We start from the raw sequence: 19,832 nt of genomic DNA, 5'->3' as shown, positions 1-19,832 counted from the left end.
TGATCGAATATGAATGATTATCCTATTAAACTGGAAATAGTTCACCTCTCAATACTTTCATTCATTTCAAAGATCTATCTGTGCATATCTAAATATAAATAACCAAATCAGTAATGGTCTGATAACCAGACAAATAATCTGAAAAGTTATTATTCTAAAAATGAAAACCACGATTTAAACTGATTTAAAATGGTCTTACTGACTTTAAATTGGGATTTAAATCAAATCCACCCTGCCCGAAACGACATCAAATCCTTATCTGTATTTTTAATCTCTCAATATTTTAATCCAAAAATCAAATCTGCATGCTTAATGACAAGCAAGATGGCAATTTTGTGAGTTTAGCCATTAGGTCACAGGTTGAAGGGCCGTTATGTTGATTCATTACTTATAATAGTGTGTAGTGATGCTGCAATTAACCTGTTGTGTTCCAAAACCACAGAGATGGAAATACAGGTATAGAGGTCATAAGGTTTTTTGGGTTATGGTATGGATTTGCTAAAAGTGCTAAATTTGGAATTACTTTTTAAACTTTAGTTGATTGAGCAGATAGAGTTTGTAACTGTCATTCAATATGCTGGGATAATGTCAGTGTATTTTGTGTATTCAAAGAATTAATGTTACATTACAAAACTTTCTGGGATACTCGATAATAAATGGGAAGGTGTTGTTGTGGAGTTTATCAAGACCTTCCTGTTGTGGAATTAGCTAAGAGAAAAGTGCTAATATGTTGTCAAACAATAGATTGTGATCAACCTTTTGCAAAAAGGTTAAACACATAGCTAAACACCTGCTCAGTAGACTCAATACAGTAATCCTTGTGCAGGCCACGGCCTGTGATTGGTAGATATGTGCATATGCTGCTGCCCACTGGCTGTGTTCTGCAATGTGTTACAGCTCCAAAGTGGAACTTTAGCTATGTGTTTAATTCCTCTGCTTGACATGACAACATAGAACATTTTATTTGTCTATTTGCATATTTCTGAAGATGAAATTCTATGAGCCATCCAAAATATTTCAGACCGATAAAAAAAATATTTTTGTGGGAGAAGAGAATAATGATTTTATTTTATAAATAATCTATGCACTCAGTCACTTAGGTTACCCGGGTAAGAAGCCTAGTGGTGTGCATCCAAGTGATGTGCAAGTTGTGTTTGATATCTCCTATTGGGCTTTGATCCCAAAGTTGTGTGGAGTTCACTGTCTAACACAGAAGTCTGTTATCACTGGTGAGCACCCAGAGCTGTGAGTTTGGACCATGTGTACTCAACCCAGTGTAAGAATGCTGCCCACTTCTGGGTTATCTATGTGTCTATGAGTGATTGCAGATAACTGTGGAACCCTTTCCTTCTCAGTGTGTTTGGTTGAGAGTCAGTATGTGTAGCTGTATTTTATATTGATATAATTTAGATTTTTCTTCTGTTCACTTACTTTGTATGGTCTTATAAAGTAGGTGTTCAACAATATGAAACTAAATCTACAGTACTGACCTGCCCGGGGGTTAGAGCCCTGATTGGCTGCACTAACGTAGCCCATACGGTTCCATCTTGGTTCAGAGTCAGCACACATGGCACTAGAATAAAAGAAAGATGAATAAAAATCTCGGTCACAATAAAACTGAAAGCCCGGCATGTTTTTAACAAAATTATTAAAACATGCCTACCTTACAAATGATAAGACTACTAGCAAAAAGAAAAGGATGTCCTTTGCATCCTCCTACACATTTAAATATATAATGAAAGATGAGGGTTCTAATATTCAAAAAAGGATCTTTATGTCCATAAAGCTGTGATGTAATTATTGTTTTCATGGAATAAACGTCTGTTAACAGTGGTAAAGACTAACTTTCAAGAATGCATGGGCTACGCATAAGGCTGTCCTTTTAACTAATTGAAGGGACTAGTCCAAATTAAACTTTCATGCTTCAGATAGGGAATGTCATTTTAAACAACTTTCCCATTTTCTTCTATCATCAAATTTGCTTTGTTCTCTTGGTATTCTTTGATGAAAGCTAAACCTAGGCAGGTTCATAAGCTAATTTCTAAGCCCTTGAAAGCCACCTCTTATCTCAGTGCAGTTTGACAGTTTTTTTACAGCTAAACAGCGCTAGTTCATGTGTGTCATATAGATAACATTGTGCTCACTCCATGGAGCTATTTATGAGTCAGCACTGACTGGCTAAAATATAAATCTGTCCAAACTAGAATAAGTGGGCAGTCTTCAGAGGCTTAGAAACAAGGTAATCACAGAGGTAAAAACCGTGTTGGTTTTGAAAAACTGGGGAATGGGTAATAAAGGGATTTTCTATCTTTCTAAACATTAAACATTCTAGAGTATCTTATTCAACTACACTTCCCCCACACTTCCACGATATCCTGCCCTGACCTTGCTATAACCCACTATAACAATACTCTCTCCGCTGCAATTGACACTCTCGCTCCACCCCAACCTCACAAAGCCCCACGTCGTCAGCTCCAACCCTGGCACTCCCAACAAACGCGTCACCTACAAAAATGCTCCCACACTGCTGAACGTGTCGGGAGGAAGTCTTGCTCTGAACCTGATTTCATGCACTAAAAGTTCATTCTCTACTCTTACACCTCTGCCCTTCGCTTAGCTAAGCAAACCTACTTCTCTTCTCTTATATCCACTCACTCCTCCAACCCTAAAAGACTCTTCTGAATTTTCAACTCTCTCCTCCACCCACCTGCACCACCCCCCTCATCTGCATTCAGTGCTCAAGACCTTGCTGACTATTTTCTCAATAAAACACTTGCAATCCGAGGAAACATCCCAACACAAACCTGCAATCTCCCAACTCCGCTCCCAGTCACCCCCTCTGCCACTCTCTGCACCCTCCTCCCAACCACTGAGAGTGAAGTGGCTTCCCTTTTGTCTTCCTCACACCTCACTACCTGCCCACTTGACCCTATTCCTTCACATCTAATTCCTCCTCTGTCTACCACCCTCACTCCGGCTCTTACTCACATATTTAACCTATCCCTTTCTACCGGCTCATTCCCTGCCTCCTTCAAACATGCGAAGGTCACCCCCATGCTCAAAAAACCCTCCCTCGACCCTAACTCCCATGAAAACTACCGCCCCATATCACTGCTCCCACTAGCTTCAAAACTCCTTGAAAAACTAGTTTTCAATCGCCTAACCCACTTCCTGTCCTCCAACTCATTGCTCGACCCCCTGCAATCTGGCTTCCGTCCCCAACACTCAACTGAGATTGCCCTCACCAAGGTTACTTATGATCACCTTTCTGCTAAAAACAAAGGCTACTACTCTATACTCATCTTACTTGACCTATCTGCTGCCTTTGACACTGTTGACCATCCCCTTCTTCTATGGTCTCTCAGTTATCTTGGTCTCTGTGACACTGCCCTCTCCTGGATTCACTCTTATCTCTCTAACAGATCCTTCTCCGTCTCTTTTGCTGGTGACTCCTCCTCTCTATTGCCCCTATCTGTTGGAGTACCTCAAGGCTCTGTCCTGGGTCCTCTACTCTTCTCTATTTACACTTCTTCACTGGGTAAACTTATCAACAGCTATGGATTCAGCTATATCCTCTATGCTGATGATACCCAGATCTACCTTTCTACCTCTGCACTCTCTCCTGTCAACTCTCACATCAGTGACTGCTTATCTGGCATTTCCTCCTGGATGGCCTCTCACCACCTAAAAATAAATATGTCCAAGACCGAACTACTTCTAATTCCCTCCTCTAGCTCCACTCCAGTCTCTAATTTTTCTATCACTGTTGGTGGCACCACTATCTCCCCATCACCCCAAGTCCGCTGCCTCTGAGTCACGCTTGACTCAAATCTGTCCTTCATTCCCCACATCCAACTGCTCTCTTCATCCTGCCGCAACCACCTACGCAATATCTCCAAAATTCGTCCGATTCTGAGTGCTGAAACTACCAAACAGCTCATCCACTCCCTGGTAATTTCCCAACTTGACTACTGTAACAACTTACTAACTGGCCTCCCTCTCTCCCGCCTCTCTCCCCTCCAATCCATCCTAAATGCATCTGCAAGGCTAATCCACCTCTCTCGACGCTCTGTTTCTGCTGCACCTCTCTGTGAGTCCCTTCACTGGCTCCCCATTCACAACAGAGTTAAATTCAAAATTCTCACCCTGACCTACAAAGCCCTCACCAATGCTGCCCCACCCTACCTGTCCTCACTCATCAACAAATATACTCCTGCCCGTCCCCTAAGATCCAACACCGACCTGCTTCTTGCGTCCTCTACCATCACCTCCTCTCATTCTAGACTACAGGACTTCTCTCGTGTGGCACCAACCCTCTGGAACGCACTTCCTCGAGATGTCAGACTTGCCCCTAAGCTCTCCTCCTTTAAACGTTCCCTAAAGACCTTTCTGTTCAGGGAAGCTTATCACCCAACTTATCAACAAACTAACTTCACTTAACTAACAGTTGCCCTCTATCTCCTCACTAATATCATTCTCACCTCTGCAGTCTCCACCTCCTGTTTCCAATCCTCCTACCCGTCTAGATTGTAAGTTCCCACGGGAATAGGGCCCTCCCCCTGTATTTGTCTGTAAAATTTGGTGTCTTATCGTATTGTTTCTCCACTGTACTGTTATCCTTGTACCCATGGGCAGCGCTGTGGAATCTGTCGGCGCTTTATAAATAAAGAATAATAATAATAATAATAATAATAATAGAGTAGACTGTCCCTTTAAGCTTACACTTTATAGGAAATATGGGCAGACTAGATGAGCCTATGGTTCTTATTTGCCGTCAAAATCTTTGTTTTTATGTTTATGATTTAATAATGATCAACTGGTAACAATGCAAGCCTCATTTTGTTTTATTGTTGATGTCAAGGCTTACAGAGCCTTGTTTCTTTATGCAAACAAAATGTACAGGCATGCAAATGTACCTGGTGAGTATAAAAAGAAAATTTATGCTTACCTGATAAATGTATTTCTTTCTTGACACAATGAGTCCACGGATCATCTAATTACTATTGGGACTATCACTCCTGCCCAGCAGGAGGCAGCAAAGAGCACCACAGCAAAGCTGTTAAATATCACCTCCCTTCCCTCCCACTCCAGTCATTCGACCGAAGAAAAAGGATAGAAAGGAAGCAACAAGGTGCAGAGTTGTCTGAAGTTTATAACAAACCAACAACGAGCCGTGGACTCATCGTGTCAAAAAATAAATAAATTTATCAGGTAAGCATAAATTTTCTTTTCTTTCTAATGACACGATGAGTCCACGGATCATCTAATTACTATTGGGAATCAATACCCAAGCTAGAGTACACAGATTATAAGGGAGGGACAAGACAGGGACCCTAAACGGAAGGCACCACTGCTTGAAGAACCTTCTCCCAAAAGCGGCCTCAGCCGAGGCAAAAGTGTCAAATTTGTAGAACTTTGAAAAAGTGTGAAGAGAGGACCAAGTTGTAGCCTTGCAAATCTGTTCCACAGAAGCTTCATTTTTGAATGCCTATGAGGAAGAAACAGCCCTCGTGAAATGAGCTGTAACTCTCTCTGGAGGTTGCTGTCCTCATAGGCAAAACGTATGATACTCTTCAGCCAAAAAGAAAGGGAAGTAGCCGTAGCTTTCTGTCCCTTACATTTTCCTGAGAAAACTACAAACAAAGCAGAAGACTGACGAAAATCTTTAGTTGTCTGTAAGTAAAATTTTAGAGCATGAACCACGTCTAAACTGTGCAGAAGCCGTTCCTTCTGAGAAGAAGGATTAGGACACAATGAGGGAACAACAATCTCCTGATTAATGTTCCAGACAGAAACTACTTTAGGAAGAAAACCCAAGTTAGTGCGTAAAAAACTACCTTATCCGAATGAAAAATAAGGTAAGGTGACTCATATTCTAATGCCAAGAGCTCTGACACTCTACGAGCAGCAGAAATAGCCACGAGAAACAAAACTTTCCAAGATAACAACTTATTATCTAAGGAATGCATGGACTCAAACGGAGCCCCTTGAAGAACCTTAAGAACTAAATTAAGACTCCAAGGATTGGTTTGAACACAGGCCTGATCCTGACTAAGGCCTGACAAAAAGATTGCACATCTGGGACGTCTGCCAGACGTTTATGTAACAAAATAGACAAGGCAGATATTTGACCCTTTAGGGAACTAGCCGATAATCCTTTCTCCAAACCTTCTTGGAGAAATGACAGAATCCTAGGAATCCTAACTCTGCTCCAAGAGTAGCCCTTGGATTCACACCAATATAGATATTTACGCCATATCTTATGGTAAATCTTTCTAGTCACAGGTTTACGAGCCTGAATCATGGTCTCAATGACCGAATCTGAAAATCCCCGCTTGACTAAAATTAAGCGTTCAATCTCCACGAAGTCAGCTTCAGAGAAACTAGATTTGGATGAAGGAAGGGCCCTTGAAGTAGAATGTCCTTCCTCAACGGAAGTCTTCAAGGTGGAAGAGATGACATTTCCACCAGGTCTGCATACCAAATCCTGCGAGGCCAGGCCGGTGCAATGAGGATCACCGACGCCCGCCCTCTCCTGCCTGATTCAAGCAATGACCCGAGGAAGAAGAGCAAACGGAGGAAATAGGTATGTAAGACTGAAATTCCAAGGTACCGCCAGGGCGTCTATCAATACCGCCTGAGGTTTCCTTGACCTCGATCCATACCTTGGAAGCTTGGCATTCTGCCGAGATGCCATGAGATCCAATTCCGGCTGACCCCATTTGAGAATCAGGCTGGAAAACACATCCGGATGGAGTTCCCACTCCCCCGGGTGAAAGGTCTGTCTGCTCAGTTGTCCACCCCTGGGGTGTGGATTGCCGACAGACAGCAATTGTGGGTCTCCACCCACCAAATTATCTTGGCTACCTCTGTCATGGCCAAGGAACTCCACGTTCCCCCCTGATGACTGATGTAAGCCACTGAAGTTATGTTGTCCGACTGGAACCTGATAAACTGGGCCGAGGCTAACTGGGGCCAGGCCAGAAGAGCATTGAAGATTGCTCTCAGCTCCAGAATGTTTATAGGTAGAACAGACTCTGCCTGAGTCCACAATCCCTGAGCCTTCAGAGAGCCCCAGACTGCTCCCCATCCTAGAAAACTGGCGTCTGTTGTCACAAGCCACCAGGAGGGTCTGCGAAAGCAGGTTCCCTGGGAGAGATGATCCTGAGACAACCACCAATGAAGAGAATCCCTTGTTTCCTGCTCTAGTAGTATCTGTGGAGACAAATCCGCATAATCTCTGTTCTATTGACTGAGCATGTTTAACTGCAGAGATCTGATATGGAAGCGGGCGAATGGGATGATGTCCATTGCCGCCACCATCAGCCTGATTACCTCCATACACTGAGCTACTGATGGCCGAGGAGTGGACTGAAGCGCTAGACAAGAATTGAAAATTTTCGATTTCCTGACTTCTGTCAGAAAAATCTTCATTAATAGGGAATCTATTATGGTTCCCAAAAAAGTTACCCTTGTATTTGGAATTAAGGAGCTCTTTTCCAAATTTACCTTCCATCCGTGAGATCGCAGGAAGGATAACAACATTTCCATGTGGGACCCTGCTTGTTGAAAGGATGGCGCCTGGACAAGGATGTCGTCCAGATAGGGCGCCACTGCATGCCCCGTAATCGGAGCACCGCCAACAGAGATCCCAGAACCTTTGAGAAAATTCTGGGGGCTTTGGCAAGGCCAAAAGGAGGAGCCACAAATTGGGAGTGTTTGTCTAGAAAAGCAACCTTAGAAATTTGTGATGATCCCTGTGAATAGGAACATGCAGGAACGCGTCCTTTAAATCCACCGTTGTCATAAATTGACCCTTTTGAACCAAAGAAAGAATGGAACGAATAGTTTCCATCTTGAAGAACAGTACTCTGAGGAATTTGTTTAGACTTTTGAGATCTAAAATTGGACTGAAGGTTCCCTCCTTTTTGGGAACCACGAACAGATTGGAATAAAACCCCAGACCCCGTTCCTGTATCGGAACAGGAACTATCACTCCCAGATCGGAGAGGTCCCGTACACAGTGTAAGAACGCCTCTCTTTTTGTCTGGTTTACAGATGATCTTGAAAGCAGAAACCTGCCTCTGGGAGGAAAACTTATGAACTCTAGTTTGTATCCCTGGGACACTATGTCCACTGCCCAGGGATCCTGAACATCTCAAACCCAAGCCTGAGTGAAGAAGGAAAGCCTGTCACCTACAAGCTCCGGTCCCGGATTAGGGGCAGGCCCGTCATGCAGACTTTGATTCAATAGCAGGCTTCTTGGATTGTTTTCCCTTGTTCCAAGACTGATTCGGTCTCCATTAAAGACTTAGACTGTTCTTGCTTGGAAGCGGAAGAATTTCCCTTGAAGTTTTGAAAGAAACGAAAATTACTCCGACGTCCCTTTTGCTTATTTCTCTTATCCTGAGGGAGACGATGACCCTTACTTCCCGTAATATCAGAGATTATTTCCGTCAGGCACGGTCCAAACAAGGTCTTTCCTTTGTAAGGAATCGCTAAAAGTTTAGACTTAGATGATACATCCGCAGACCAAGGCTTTAACCATAAGGCTCTGCGGGCTAGAACAGAGAAACCTGAAATCTTTGCTCCCAGTTTGATAACCTGAAGGGAAGCATCAGTAATAAAAGAATTAGCCAATTTAAGAGGCAAAGAGAATGACTGGGGTGGGAGGGAAGGTGATATTTAACAGCTTTGCTGTGGTGCTCTTTGTCGCCTCCTGCTGGGCAGGAGTGATATTCCCAATAGTAATTAGATGATCCATGGACTCATCGTGTCATTAGAAAGAAAATAAATTACATTTTGTGAAAATTTATATGGGATGAATTTTTCGTGCAAGAACTTTATATATGTTTTTGTTATTTATTTTTTAACTACCCAAGGTGAATTTGGACTGGTGTATGAGCATTCTGTGAAATCAGAATGTCAAAGTTTTAAAATGTATTTGTAGTTCATTCTCATTGCATGTATAAAGTACAAAACATTTTAAAGTAAACTAAACTAAAAATTGAAATGACATTAAGAATTAATAGAGTAATTTGTCAGTAGAGTAATTTGTTTGCGTTTTGGGAAGTAGAACAGATACAAAATATGGAATCATAAATTGATTAAAATATATAGGAAATAATTACTCACATGCTGTTGTTTACCATGTGCACTATAGAGAATTAAACAAACACTTTTTTGAATTATGTATGACTTTTCTTGCTGTTATTGGCTAATTACTGAAAACTAAAGTTATTTTCTAAAAGTGCTTGGTTGACTGAAAAAAGGCAACATATGACTTTTGTGGGTAACTCGTTGAAAAAAAATCCCTGGCGAGTTTCACATTTTAATGCATTAACCCATTCCCGCCATTAGCGCCGTTAGGATGGCATGGAACTCCTAGCCACTTGACCGTACTGAAGCCATAGGCGCTTTCTGAATGGGATCGCGGGCTGAAGGGGGTGCCTAGCATCATAGGCTTGCCCCCTGATACAATTCCATCATTAAAATCACATGATCGCATGAACGATCACGTGATTTAAGTTTTTACTTATTTGTAGACAAATAAGGCAGGAAGGGGTTAAGTTCAATAGCTCAAAATAACAAAACTGTATCTGGTCTATGTCACATCTAATTAGCTTCATAGAGCCATGGGGAAAAAAAACTGAGTGAGGCCGGAGGGTTAGAAGCAAAGCATTAATGTAAGGTTGCATTTTTGTAAGCAAAAATAAAACATTTAAAACATTTTCTAATTGCTACAACAATTAGTGCCTGTGATTAGTGCCCAGTTTTACTTATCCCAGTCACCAGCTAGCTCTGTCAATGATTCAGAAATTCTGCACACAGACACAATATATTACATGCTGACAGCCGAGCCACGTGCACATACCACTAAACAACTTTATACCAGGACAACTGACAAGACTAGTGGGTAGGTTATTGATTTGAAGTCTATTTTATTACTATATGTACCTTTATTTCAGCTGAGCATAAATATACAATTCCTATAATGCATCCAAAAAATCTATACCAACATTTGTTCAAAATTATAGGCAATTCAAAGAAAATCAAATGACTTTTAATTGACAGAACATGCAAATCTGTATTAGATGAGGAGTTTCTTATGGTCTGTATCCTTCACCAAGCTAATGGCAACAGTAACTTGTCCTCTAGTGAAGAACAATGTAAGCATTGACAATGCAGTGCCTCAGACATGATTTCAGAGCTAAGCAACAAGACGTGACAGGCAATGCATTTCTTGGGGATTACAGAACACTGTGGGCGCGTTACATCAAGGCACAAATCCAATAGTATAATACATGAACTAACAAGGGCTGCGATAATCACACAGAAGTGTCAGCCAAAAGCTAAACACCATTACCAAAGACAGCTAATTGCAGATAGAACCTTTTGGATACACTAAGCAAGACTTTGGTAATGTAAATACTAAAATTATACATTTTTATCAAAGTCAAAGAAAAGCTAATGTAGATTGTTGTGCACAGCAGCACTCACAACTAATGCCAGGAGGTATGTGCGTATATATTATTATGGTGTTATTAACCCATGCTTCACCATGCACTGAAAGAGTGACAGTCAAGTCCAAAATAAACTTTTATGATTCAGATAGGGTATGTAATTTTAAACAACTTTCCAATTTACTTTTGAAATTCTCTTGAAATTCTTAGTTGAAAGCTAACCCTAGGCAAGCTCATATGCTAATTTATTAGACATTGAAGGCTGCCTCTAATCTGAACGCATTTTGACAGTTTGTCACCACGAGAGGGCGTTGGTTCATGTGTGTCATATACATTGAAGCTCACGCACGTGAAGTTACCTAGGAGTCAGCACTGATTGGCTAAAAACATAATTTATGTAAGAATTTACCTGATAAATTAATTTCTTTCATATTGGCAAGAGTCCATGAGCTAGTGACGTATGGGATATACAATCCTACCGGGAGGGGCAAAGTTTCCCAAACCTCAAAATGCCGATAAATACACCCCTCACCACACCCACAGTTCAGTTTAACGAATAGCCAAGTAGTGGGGTGATAAAGAAAGGAGTAAAAAGCATCAAAAAAGAAATAATTGTGCTTTATACAAAAATCATAACCACCATAAAAAGGGTGGGCCTCATGGACTCTTGCCAATATGAATTAAATTAATTTATCAGGTAAATTCTTACATAAATTATGTTTTCTTTCATGTAATTGGCAAGAGTCCATGAGCTAGTGACGTATGGAATATCAATACCCAAGATGTGGAACTCCACTCAAGAGTCACTAGAGAGGGAGGGATACAAATAAACAACAGCCATTTCCGCTGAAAAAATAATCCACAACCCAAAATATAAGTTATTCTCATAATGAAAAGAAAAACTTAAAACATCAGCAGAAGAATCAAACTGAAACAGCTGCCTGAAGAACTTTTCTACCAAAAACTGCTTCTGAAGAAGCAAATACATCAAAACGGTAGAATTTAGTAAATGTATGCAAAGAGGACCAAGTTGCCGCATTGCAAATCTGATCAACTGAAGCTTCATTCTTAAAAGCCCACGCAGTGGAGACTGATCTAGTAGAATGAGCTGTAATTCTCTGAGTCGGGGCCTGACCCGACTCCAAATAAGCTTGAAGAATCAAAAGCTTTAACCAAAAAGGAAATAGCAGAGGCCTTCTGACCTTTCCTAGGACCAGAAAATATAACAAATAGACTAGAAGTCTTCCTGAAATCTTTAGTAGCTTTAACAAAATATTTCAAAGCTCTCACCACATCCAAAGAATGTAAAGATCTTTCCAAAGAATTTTTAGGATTAGGACACAAGGAAGGGACAACAATTTCTCTACTAATGTTGTTAGAATTCACAACCTTAGGTAAAAAGGTGAAAAATCAGAAAAGTAGATTCACAAGAAAGAGCAGATAGCTCAGAAACTCTTCTAGCAGAAGAGATGGATAAAAGGAACAACACTTTCCAAGAAAGTAGTTTAATGTCCAAAGAGTGCATAGGCTCAAATGGAGGAGCCTGTAACGCCTTCAAAACCAAATTAAGACTCCAAGGAGGAGAAATTGATTTAATGACAGGCTTAATACGAACTAAAGCCTGAACAAAACAGTAAATATCAGGAAGATTAGCAATCTTTCTGTGAAATAAAACAGAAAGAGCAGAGATTTGTCCCTTCAAGGAACTTGCAGACAAACCCCTATCCAAACCATCCTGAAGAAACTGTAAAATTCTAGGAATTCTAAAAGAATGTCAAGAGAATTTATGAGAAGAACACTATGAAATGTAAGCCTTCCAAACTCGATAATAAATCTTTCTAGAAACAGATTTACGAGCTTGTAACATAGTATTAATCACTCAGAGAAACCTCTATGACTTAGCACTAAGCGTTCAATTTCCATACCTTCAAATTTAATGATTTGAGATCCTGATGGAAAAACGGACCTTGAGACAGTAGGTCTGGCCTTAACAGAAGTGGCCAAGGTTGGCAACTGGACATCCGAACAAGATCCGCATACCAAAACCTGTGGGGCCATGCTGGAGCCACCAGCAACACAAACGATTGTTCCATGATGATTTTGGAGATCACTCTTGGAAGAAGAACTAGAGGCGGGAAAATATAAGCAGGTTGATAACACCAAGGAAGTGTCATCGCATCCACTGCTTCTGCCTGAAAATCCCTAGACCTGGACAGGTATCTGGGAAGTTTCTTGTTTAGATGAGAGGCCATCAGATCTATCTCTGTAAGACCCCACATCTGAACAATCTGAGAAAACACATCTGGATGGAGGGATTACTCCCCCGGATGTAAAGTCTGACGGCTGAGATAATCCGCCTCCCAATTGTCTACACCTGGGATATGAACCGCAGAAATTAGACAGGAGCTAGATTCCGCCCATGCAAGTATCCAAGATACTTCTTTCATAGCTTGGGGAGTGCGAATCCCGCCCTGATGATTGACATATGCCCTTGTTGTGATATTGTCTGTCTGAAAACAGATGAATGGTTCTCTCTTCAACAGAGGCCAAAACTGTGGAGCTCTGAGAATTGCACAGAGTTCTAAAATATTGATTGGTAATCTCGCCTCTTGAGATTTCCAAACCCCTTGTGCTGTCAGAGATACCCAGACAGCTCCCCAACCTGAAAGACTTGCATCTGTTGTGATTACAGTCCAGGTTGGCCAAACAAAAGAGGCCCCTTGAACTAAACGCTGGTGATTTAACCACCACGTCAGAGAGTGTCGAACATTGGGATTTAAGGATATTAATTGTGATATCTTTGTATAATCCCGGCACCATTGATTCAGCATACAAAGCTGGAGAGGTCGCATGTGAAAACGAGCAAAGGGAATCGCGTCTGATGCTGCAGTCATGAGACCTAAAACTTTCATGCACATAGCCACTGAAGGGAATGACTGAGACTGAAGGTGCCGACAGGCTGCAACCAATTTTAAACGTCTCTTGTCTGTTAGAGTCAGAGTCATGAACACTGAATCTATCTGGAAACCTAAAAAGGTAACCCTTGTCTGAGGAATCAAGGAACTTTTTGGTAAATTGATCCTCCAACCATGTTTTCGAAGAAACAACACTAGTTGATTTGTGTGAGATTCTGCAGAACGTAAAGACTGAGCTAGTACCAAGATATCGTCCAAATAAGGAAACACCGCAATACCCTGTTCTCTGATTACAGAGAGTAGGGCACCGAGAACCTTTGAAAAGATTCTTGGAGCTGTTGCTAGGCCAAATGGAAGAGCAACAAATTGGTAATGCTTGTCTAGAAAAGAGAATCTCAGGAACTGATAATGTTCTGGATGAATCGGAATATGAAGGTATACATCCTGCAAGTCTATTCTGGACATATAATGTCCTTGCTGAACAAAAGGCAGAATAGTCCTTATAGTCACCATCTTGAAAGTTGGTACTCTTACATAATGATTCAAAATTTTCAGATCCAGAACTGGTCTGAATGAATTTTCTTTCTTTGGGACAATGAATAGATTTGAATAAAACCCCAGACCTTGTTCCTGAAAAGGAACTGGCATGATTACCCCTGAAACCTCCAGGTCTGAAACACACTTCAGGAAAGCTTGAGCTTTTACTGGATTTACTGGGATTTGTGAGAGAAAAAATCTTCTCACAGGAGGTCTTACTCTGAATCCTATTCGGTACCCCTGAGAGATAATGCTCTGAATCCATTGATTTTGGGCAAATTTATCCAAAAATCCTTGAAAAACCTTAATCTGCCCCCTACCAGCTGTGCTGGAATGAGGGCTGCACCTTCATGCGGACTTAGGGGCTGACTTTGGTTTCTTAAAAGGCTTGGATTTATTCCAATTTGAGGAAGGCTTCCAATTGGAAACAGATTCATTGGGGGAAGGATTAGGTTTTTGTTCCTTATTTTTTTCGAAAGGAACGAAAACGATTAGAAGCCCTAGATTTACCCTTAGGTTTTTTATCCTGAGGCAAAAAAACTCCGTTTCCCCCAGTAACAGTTGAAATAATAAAATCCAACTGAGAACCAAATAAAGTATTACCTTGGAAAGAAAGAGATAGTAATCTAGACTTAGATGTCATATCAGCATTCCAAGATTTAAGCCACAAAGCTCTTCTAGCTAAAATAGCTGAAGACATGGATCTAACATCAATTTTGATAATATCAAAAATAGCATCACAAATAAAATGATTAGCATGTTGCAGTAAGCGAATAATGCTAGATAAGTCAGAATTCAATTCTTGTTGCGCTAAATTCTCCAACCAAAAAGTTGATGCAGCTGCAACATCAGCCAAGGAAATTGCAGGCCTAAGAAGATGACCTGAATATAAATAGGCTTTCCTTAGATAAGATTCAAGTTTCCTATCTAAAGGATCCTTAAAAGAAGTACTATCTTCCATAGGAATAGTGGTACGTTTAGCAAGAGTAGAAATAGCCCCATCAACTTTGGGGATCTTTTCCCAAAACTCTATTGAAATAGCTGGTAAAGGATACAATTTTTTAAACCTTGAAGAAGGATTAAAAGGAGTACCCGGCTTATTCCATTCCTTAGAAATCATATCAGAAATAGCATCAGGAATAGGGAAACCTCTGGATTAACCATAGGAGGTTTAAAAACAGAATTTAAACGTTTACTAGTTTTAATATCAAGAGAACTAACTTCCTCAATATCCAAAGTAATTAACAATTCTTTTAACAAAGAACGAATATACTCTATTTTAAATAAATAAGTAGATTTGTCAGTGTCAATATCTGAGGAAGGATCTTCTGAATCAGATAGATCCTCATCAGAGGAGGATAATTCATTATGTTGTCGGTCATTTGAAATTTCATCAACTTTATGAGAAGTTTTAAAAGACCTTTTACGTTTATTAGAAGGCGGAAATGCAGACAAAGCCTTCTGAATAGAATCAGTAACAAATTCTTTAAAATTCATAGGTATATCATGTACATTAGAAGTTAAAGGAACAGCAACTGGCAATGTACTATTACTGATGGACACATTGTCTGCATGTAAAAGTTTATCATGACAACTAATACAAATGACATTTGGAGATATAATCTCCACAATTTTACAACAAATGCACTTAGCTTTGGTAGAACCGATGTCAGGCAGCAAAGTTCCAACAGATACTTCTGAGACAGGATCAGATTGAGACATCTTACAAAATGTAAAAGAAAAAACAACATATAAAGCAAAATTATCAATTTCCTTATATGACAGTTTCAGGAATGGGAAAAAATGCAAATAGCATAGCCCTTTAACAAAGAAAAAGGCAAGAGGCAAATAGCAATGGGGTAATAAATAATGAAAAAAATTTGGCGCCAAGTATGACGCACAACGTAACTGAAAATGTTTTGGCGCCAACCATGTCCGGAAATGACACACTTGCGTCACGAATGACGCACCCTGTGTGAAAAACTCGGCGTCAACTATGATGCCGGAAATGACGAACTTGCGTCAACGGACGTGCCTTTCGCGCCAAAAAAATCTTGCGCCAAGAATGACGCAATAAAGTGTAGCATTTGGCTCGCCCGCGAGCCTAATCCAGCCCGCAATTTGAAAATGTAGTCAATTAAAAAAAGACTAAACCCCAGGTAAGAAAAAAATTTCTTAAAATTTACTTTCCCCAAATATGAAACTGACAATCTGCAAAAGTAAATACTTGAACCTGACTCATGGCAAATATAAGTACAATACATATATTTAGAACTTTATATTAATGCATAAAGTGCCAAACCATAGCTGAGAGTGTCTTAAGTAATAAAAACATACTTACCAAAAAGACACCCATCCACATATAGCAGATAGCCAAACCAGTACTGAAACAGTTATCAGTAGAGGTAATGGTACATGAGAGTATATCGTCGATCTGAAAAGGGAGGTATGAGATGAATCTCTACGACCGATTACAGAGAACCTATGAAATAGATCTCCCGTGAGGAAAACCATTGCATTCAATTGGTGATACTCCCTTCACATCCCTCTGACATTCGCTGTACTCTGAGAGGAATCGGGCTTCAAAATGCTGAGAAGCGCACGTCAACGTAGAAATCTTAGCACAAACTTACTTCACCACCTCCATAGGAGGCAAAGTTTGTAAAACTGAATTGTGGGTGTGGTGAGGGGTGTATTTATAGGCATTTTGAGTTTGGGAAACTTTGCCCCTCCTGGTAGGATTGTATATCCCATACGTCACTAGCTCATGGACTCTTGCCAATTACATGAAAGAAATGCAAGTTTGTCAAAAGCAGTGCTCCAAGACCAGTTCACAGAGGTAGAAAAGTGGATCTCGAAAAACAAACTCTTCCTAAACACTGACAAAACGGTCACAATGATCTTTGGAACGGGACCTAAAATACAAAAATTACAAAATTCCTATCTTCGCATCAAAAAAAAATCCAATTGCACGCTGACCGCAGTTCACTCTTTTAAATACTTAGGTATGTTGTTAGACCCCAATCTATCTTTTGGACTCCACATAGAAAAACTTGCCTCTAAACTTTATCCAAAACTAGGTGCCCTGTACAGAAACAAATCTTGCCTCAGCCCTACAGTAAAGGAAAAGATTGTACAGCAAATGCTGATGCCTATCTTGGATTATGGGGACATAGTATATGCACCTGCTCCGCAAACTCACCTTAATAAACTAAATACGTTATATAACTCGTTCTGCCGCTTTGTGCTACAATGTAACTACAGGACCCACCACTGTGACATGCTAAAAGAACTAAACTGGCTGTCGCTGGAATCCAGACGCACCCTCCATCTTTCCTGCCTTGTCTTTAAGAGCCTTTCTGGGAAGCTCCCACCCTACCTGAGCAGAATGCTCTCCCCTGCTATTCCCACCTCCTATAACCTCTGATCCAATAACAGCACATTATTTAGCTTGCCTCAATACAAAAAGAAAGCAGCTCGATCCTCCTTTTCCTACAGAGCGCCACAATTATGGAATGACCTCCCTCACACTTTAAAAACTTCCCCAAGCCTAAAATCCCTTAAGAGATCCCTCTATACATATCTCAAAACAGAATTCTCCTGTCATGGTTGATTAAATATTTTGTACCTGCTCTATGTTAAATGTTTGCATATAATGTGTATTATTATTATTGTTTTTGTATTTTATTGTACCCTATTGTATCAATGCAATGTTTTGTGATCCCAGGACATACTTGAAAACGAGAGAAATCTCAATGTATCCTTCCTGGTAAAATATTTTATAAATAAATAAATAAATAAATAAATAAAAGAACTGAAATAAGGGGGCAGTTTGCAGAGGCATAGATACAAGGTAATCACAGAGGTAAAACGTGTATAATTATAACTGTGTTGGTTATGCAAACCTGGGTAATGGGTAATAAAGGGATTATCTATCTTTTTAAACAACAAAAATTCTGGTGTTGGCGGTCCCTTTAAGGGAACACTAAAGTCAGAATTAAAGGGTTATGAAATCCAAATTTTTTTCTTTCATGATTCAGATAGAGCATGCAATTTTAAGCAACTTTCTAATTTACTCCTATTATCAATTTTTCTTCGTTCTCTTGGTATCTTTATTTGAAAAGCAGGAAAGTAAAGCTTAGGAGCCGGCCCATTTTTGGTTTAGAACCTGGGTAGCGCTTGCTGGTTGCTGGCTAATTGTAAATTAGAAAGTTGATTAAAATTGTGTTCTTTATCTGAATCATGAAAGAAAAAAATCTGGGTTTCATATCCCTTTAAGCTTTCATGATTCAGACAGAGCATACAATTTTAAACAACTTTCCAAATTATTATCAGATGTGCTTTGTTTTTTGGTATGCTTTGTTGAAGAGTAAACCTAGGTAGGCTTAGAAGCAGCACTTCTGGGAGCTAACTGAACATATCTGGTGAGCCAAAGACAAGAGGCATATATGTGTGCAGCAGACCGTCACCAGCCAGCTCCCAGGAGTGCAATGCTGCTCTTGAGCCTACCTTAATATGCTTTTCAACAAAATACACAAAGAGCACAAAGTATTTTTGTTAATAGAAGGAAATTGCATTCTCTATTTTTATCATTAGTTTAATTATGACTTAACCTTCCCTTTACACATACAAGTTGAGTATTTCTTATTGCTTTGTACCCATTAATTAGCAGCTGGTTATGCTCATGACATAGGTACCAGAAACATGTAAGTGGTGCCAATCTCATGGATTTGTATTTCAATTCTAACCAGCCTTTGTTTAAAGGGATAGTAAACACCAAAAATGTTATTGTTTAAAAATATAGATAATCCCTTTATTTAGCATTTCACAGTTTTGCATAACCAACACTGTTATAGAAATATATATGTGTAATAAACTTGTATCTAAGCTTCTGCAGACTGTCTCCTTATCTCAGATCTTTTGAAAGTCTTGCATTTCAGGCAATTTGTGCTGACTCTTAAATAACTCCATGTGCATGAGGACAATGTTATTTATATGAAACTCATGAACTAACGCCCTCTAGCATTCAGATAAGGGATGGCCTTCAAGGGCTTAGAAATTAGCATATGAGCCTCCTAAATTTAGCTTTTAACTCAGAATACCAAGAGAACTAAGCAAATTTGATGATAAAAGTAAATGATAAGGTTTTTTTAAAATGACATGCCCTATCTGAATCATGAAAGTTTAATTTGGGCTTTCCTATCCCTTTAAAGGGACATAATACCCATATACTAAATCACTTGACAAGAAAATATCACCTGAGCATCTCTTTGAAATAAAGGAAGATATTTTACTTCAAGAAGTCTTCTGCTCACTATAGTAAGCACACTGTGAACAGTTATCCTTCAGCTACAAAAAAAACATAATTTATGCTTACCTGATAAATTCCTTTCTTCTGTTGTGTGATCAGTCCACGGGTCATCATTACTTCTGGGATATTAGCTGCTCCCCTACAGGAAGTGCAAGAGGATTCACCCAGCAGAGTTGCTATATAGCTCCTCCCCTCTACGTCACCTCCAGTCATTCGACCAAAGACCAACGAGAAAGGAGAAACCAAGGGTGTAGTGGTGACTGAATTATAATTTAAAAAATATGCACCTGCCTTAAAAACAGGGCGGGCCGTGGACTGATCACACAACAGAAGAAAGGAATTTATCAGGTAAGCATAAATTATGTTTTCTTCTGTTATGTGTGATCAGTCCACGGGTCATCATTACTTCTGGGATACCAATACCAAAGCAAAAGTACACGGATGACGGGAGGGATAGGCAGGCTCATTATACAGAAGGAACCACTGCCTGAAGAACCTTTCTCCCAAAAATAGCCTCCGAAGAAGCAAAAGTGTCAAATTTGTAAAATTTGGAAAAAGTATGAAGCGAAGACCAAGTTGCAGCCTTGCAAATCTGTTCAACAGAGG

The 19,832-nt window shown here is 40.0% G+C and overlaps 1 protein-coding gene across 5 annotated transcripts in view; it reads right to left on the bottom strand.

The window, feature by feature from the left end:
* The window catches only part of TRMU (tRNA mitochondrial 2-thiouridylase), a 125,256-nt gene that overhangs the window by 11,638 nt on the left and 93,786 nt on the right, over positions 1–19,832 (bottom strand). For all 5 annotated transcript variants that reach the window (XM_053716610.1, XM_053716606.1, XM_053716608.1 and 2 more), the window contains exon 10: positions 1,491–1,573. In XM_053716610.1, coding sequence (XP_053572585.1) covers positions 1,491–1,573 — 83 coding nt within the window. The remainder of the gene's footprint in view (positions 1–1,490; positions 1,574–19,832) is intronic.

Source organism: Bombina bombina, chromosome 6, assembly GCF_027579735.1.
Source record: "Bombina bombina isolate aBomBom1 chromosome 6, aBomBom1.pri, whole genome shotgun sequence".
In the NCBI taxonomy this organism is placed as follows: Eukaryota; Metazoa; Chordata; class Amphibia; order Anura; family Bombinatoridae; genus Bombina; species Bombina bombina.
Note: the sequence above shows the minus strand (reverse complement) of the source record. Positions and strands in the feature narration are given on the sequence as shown.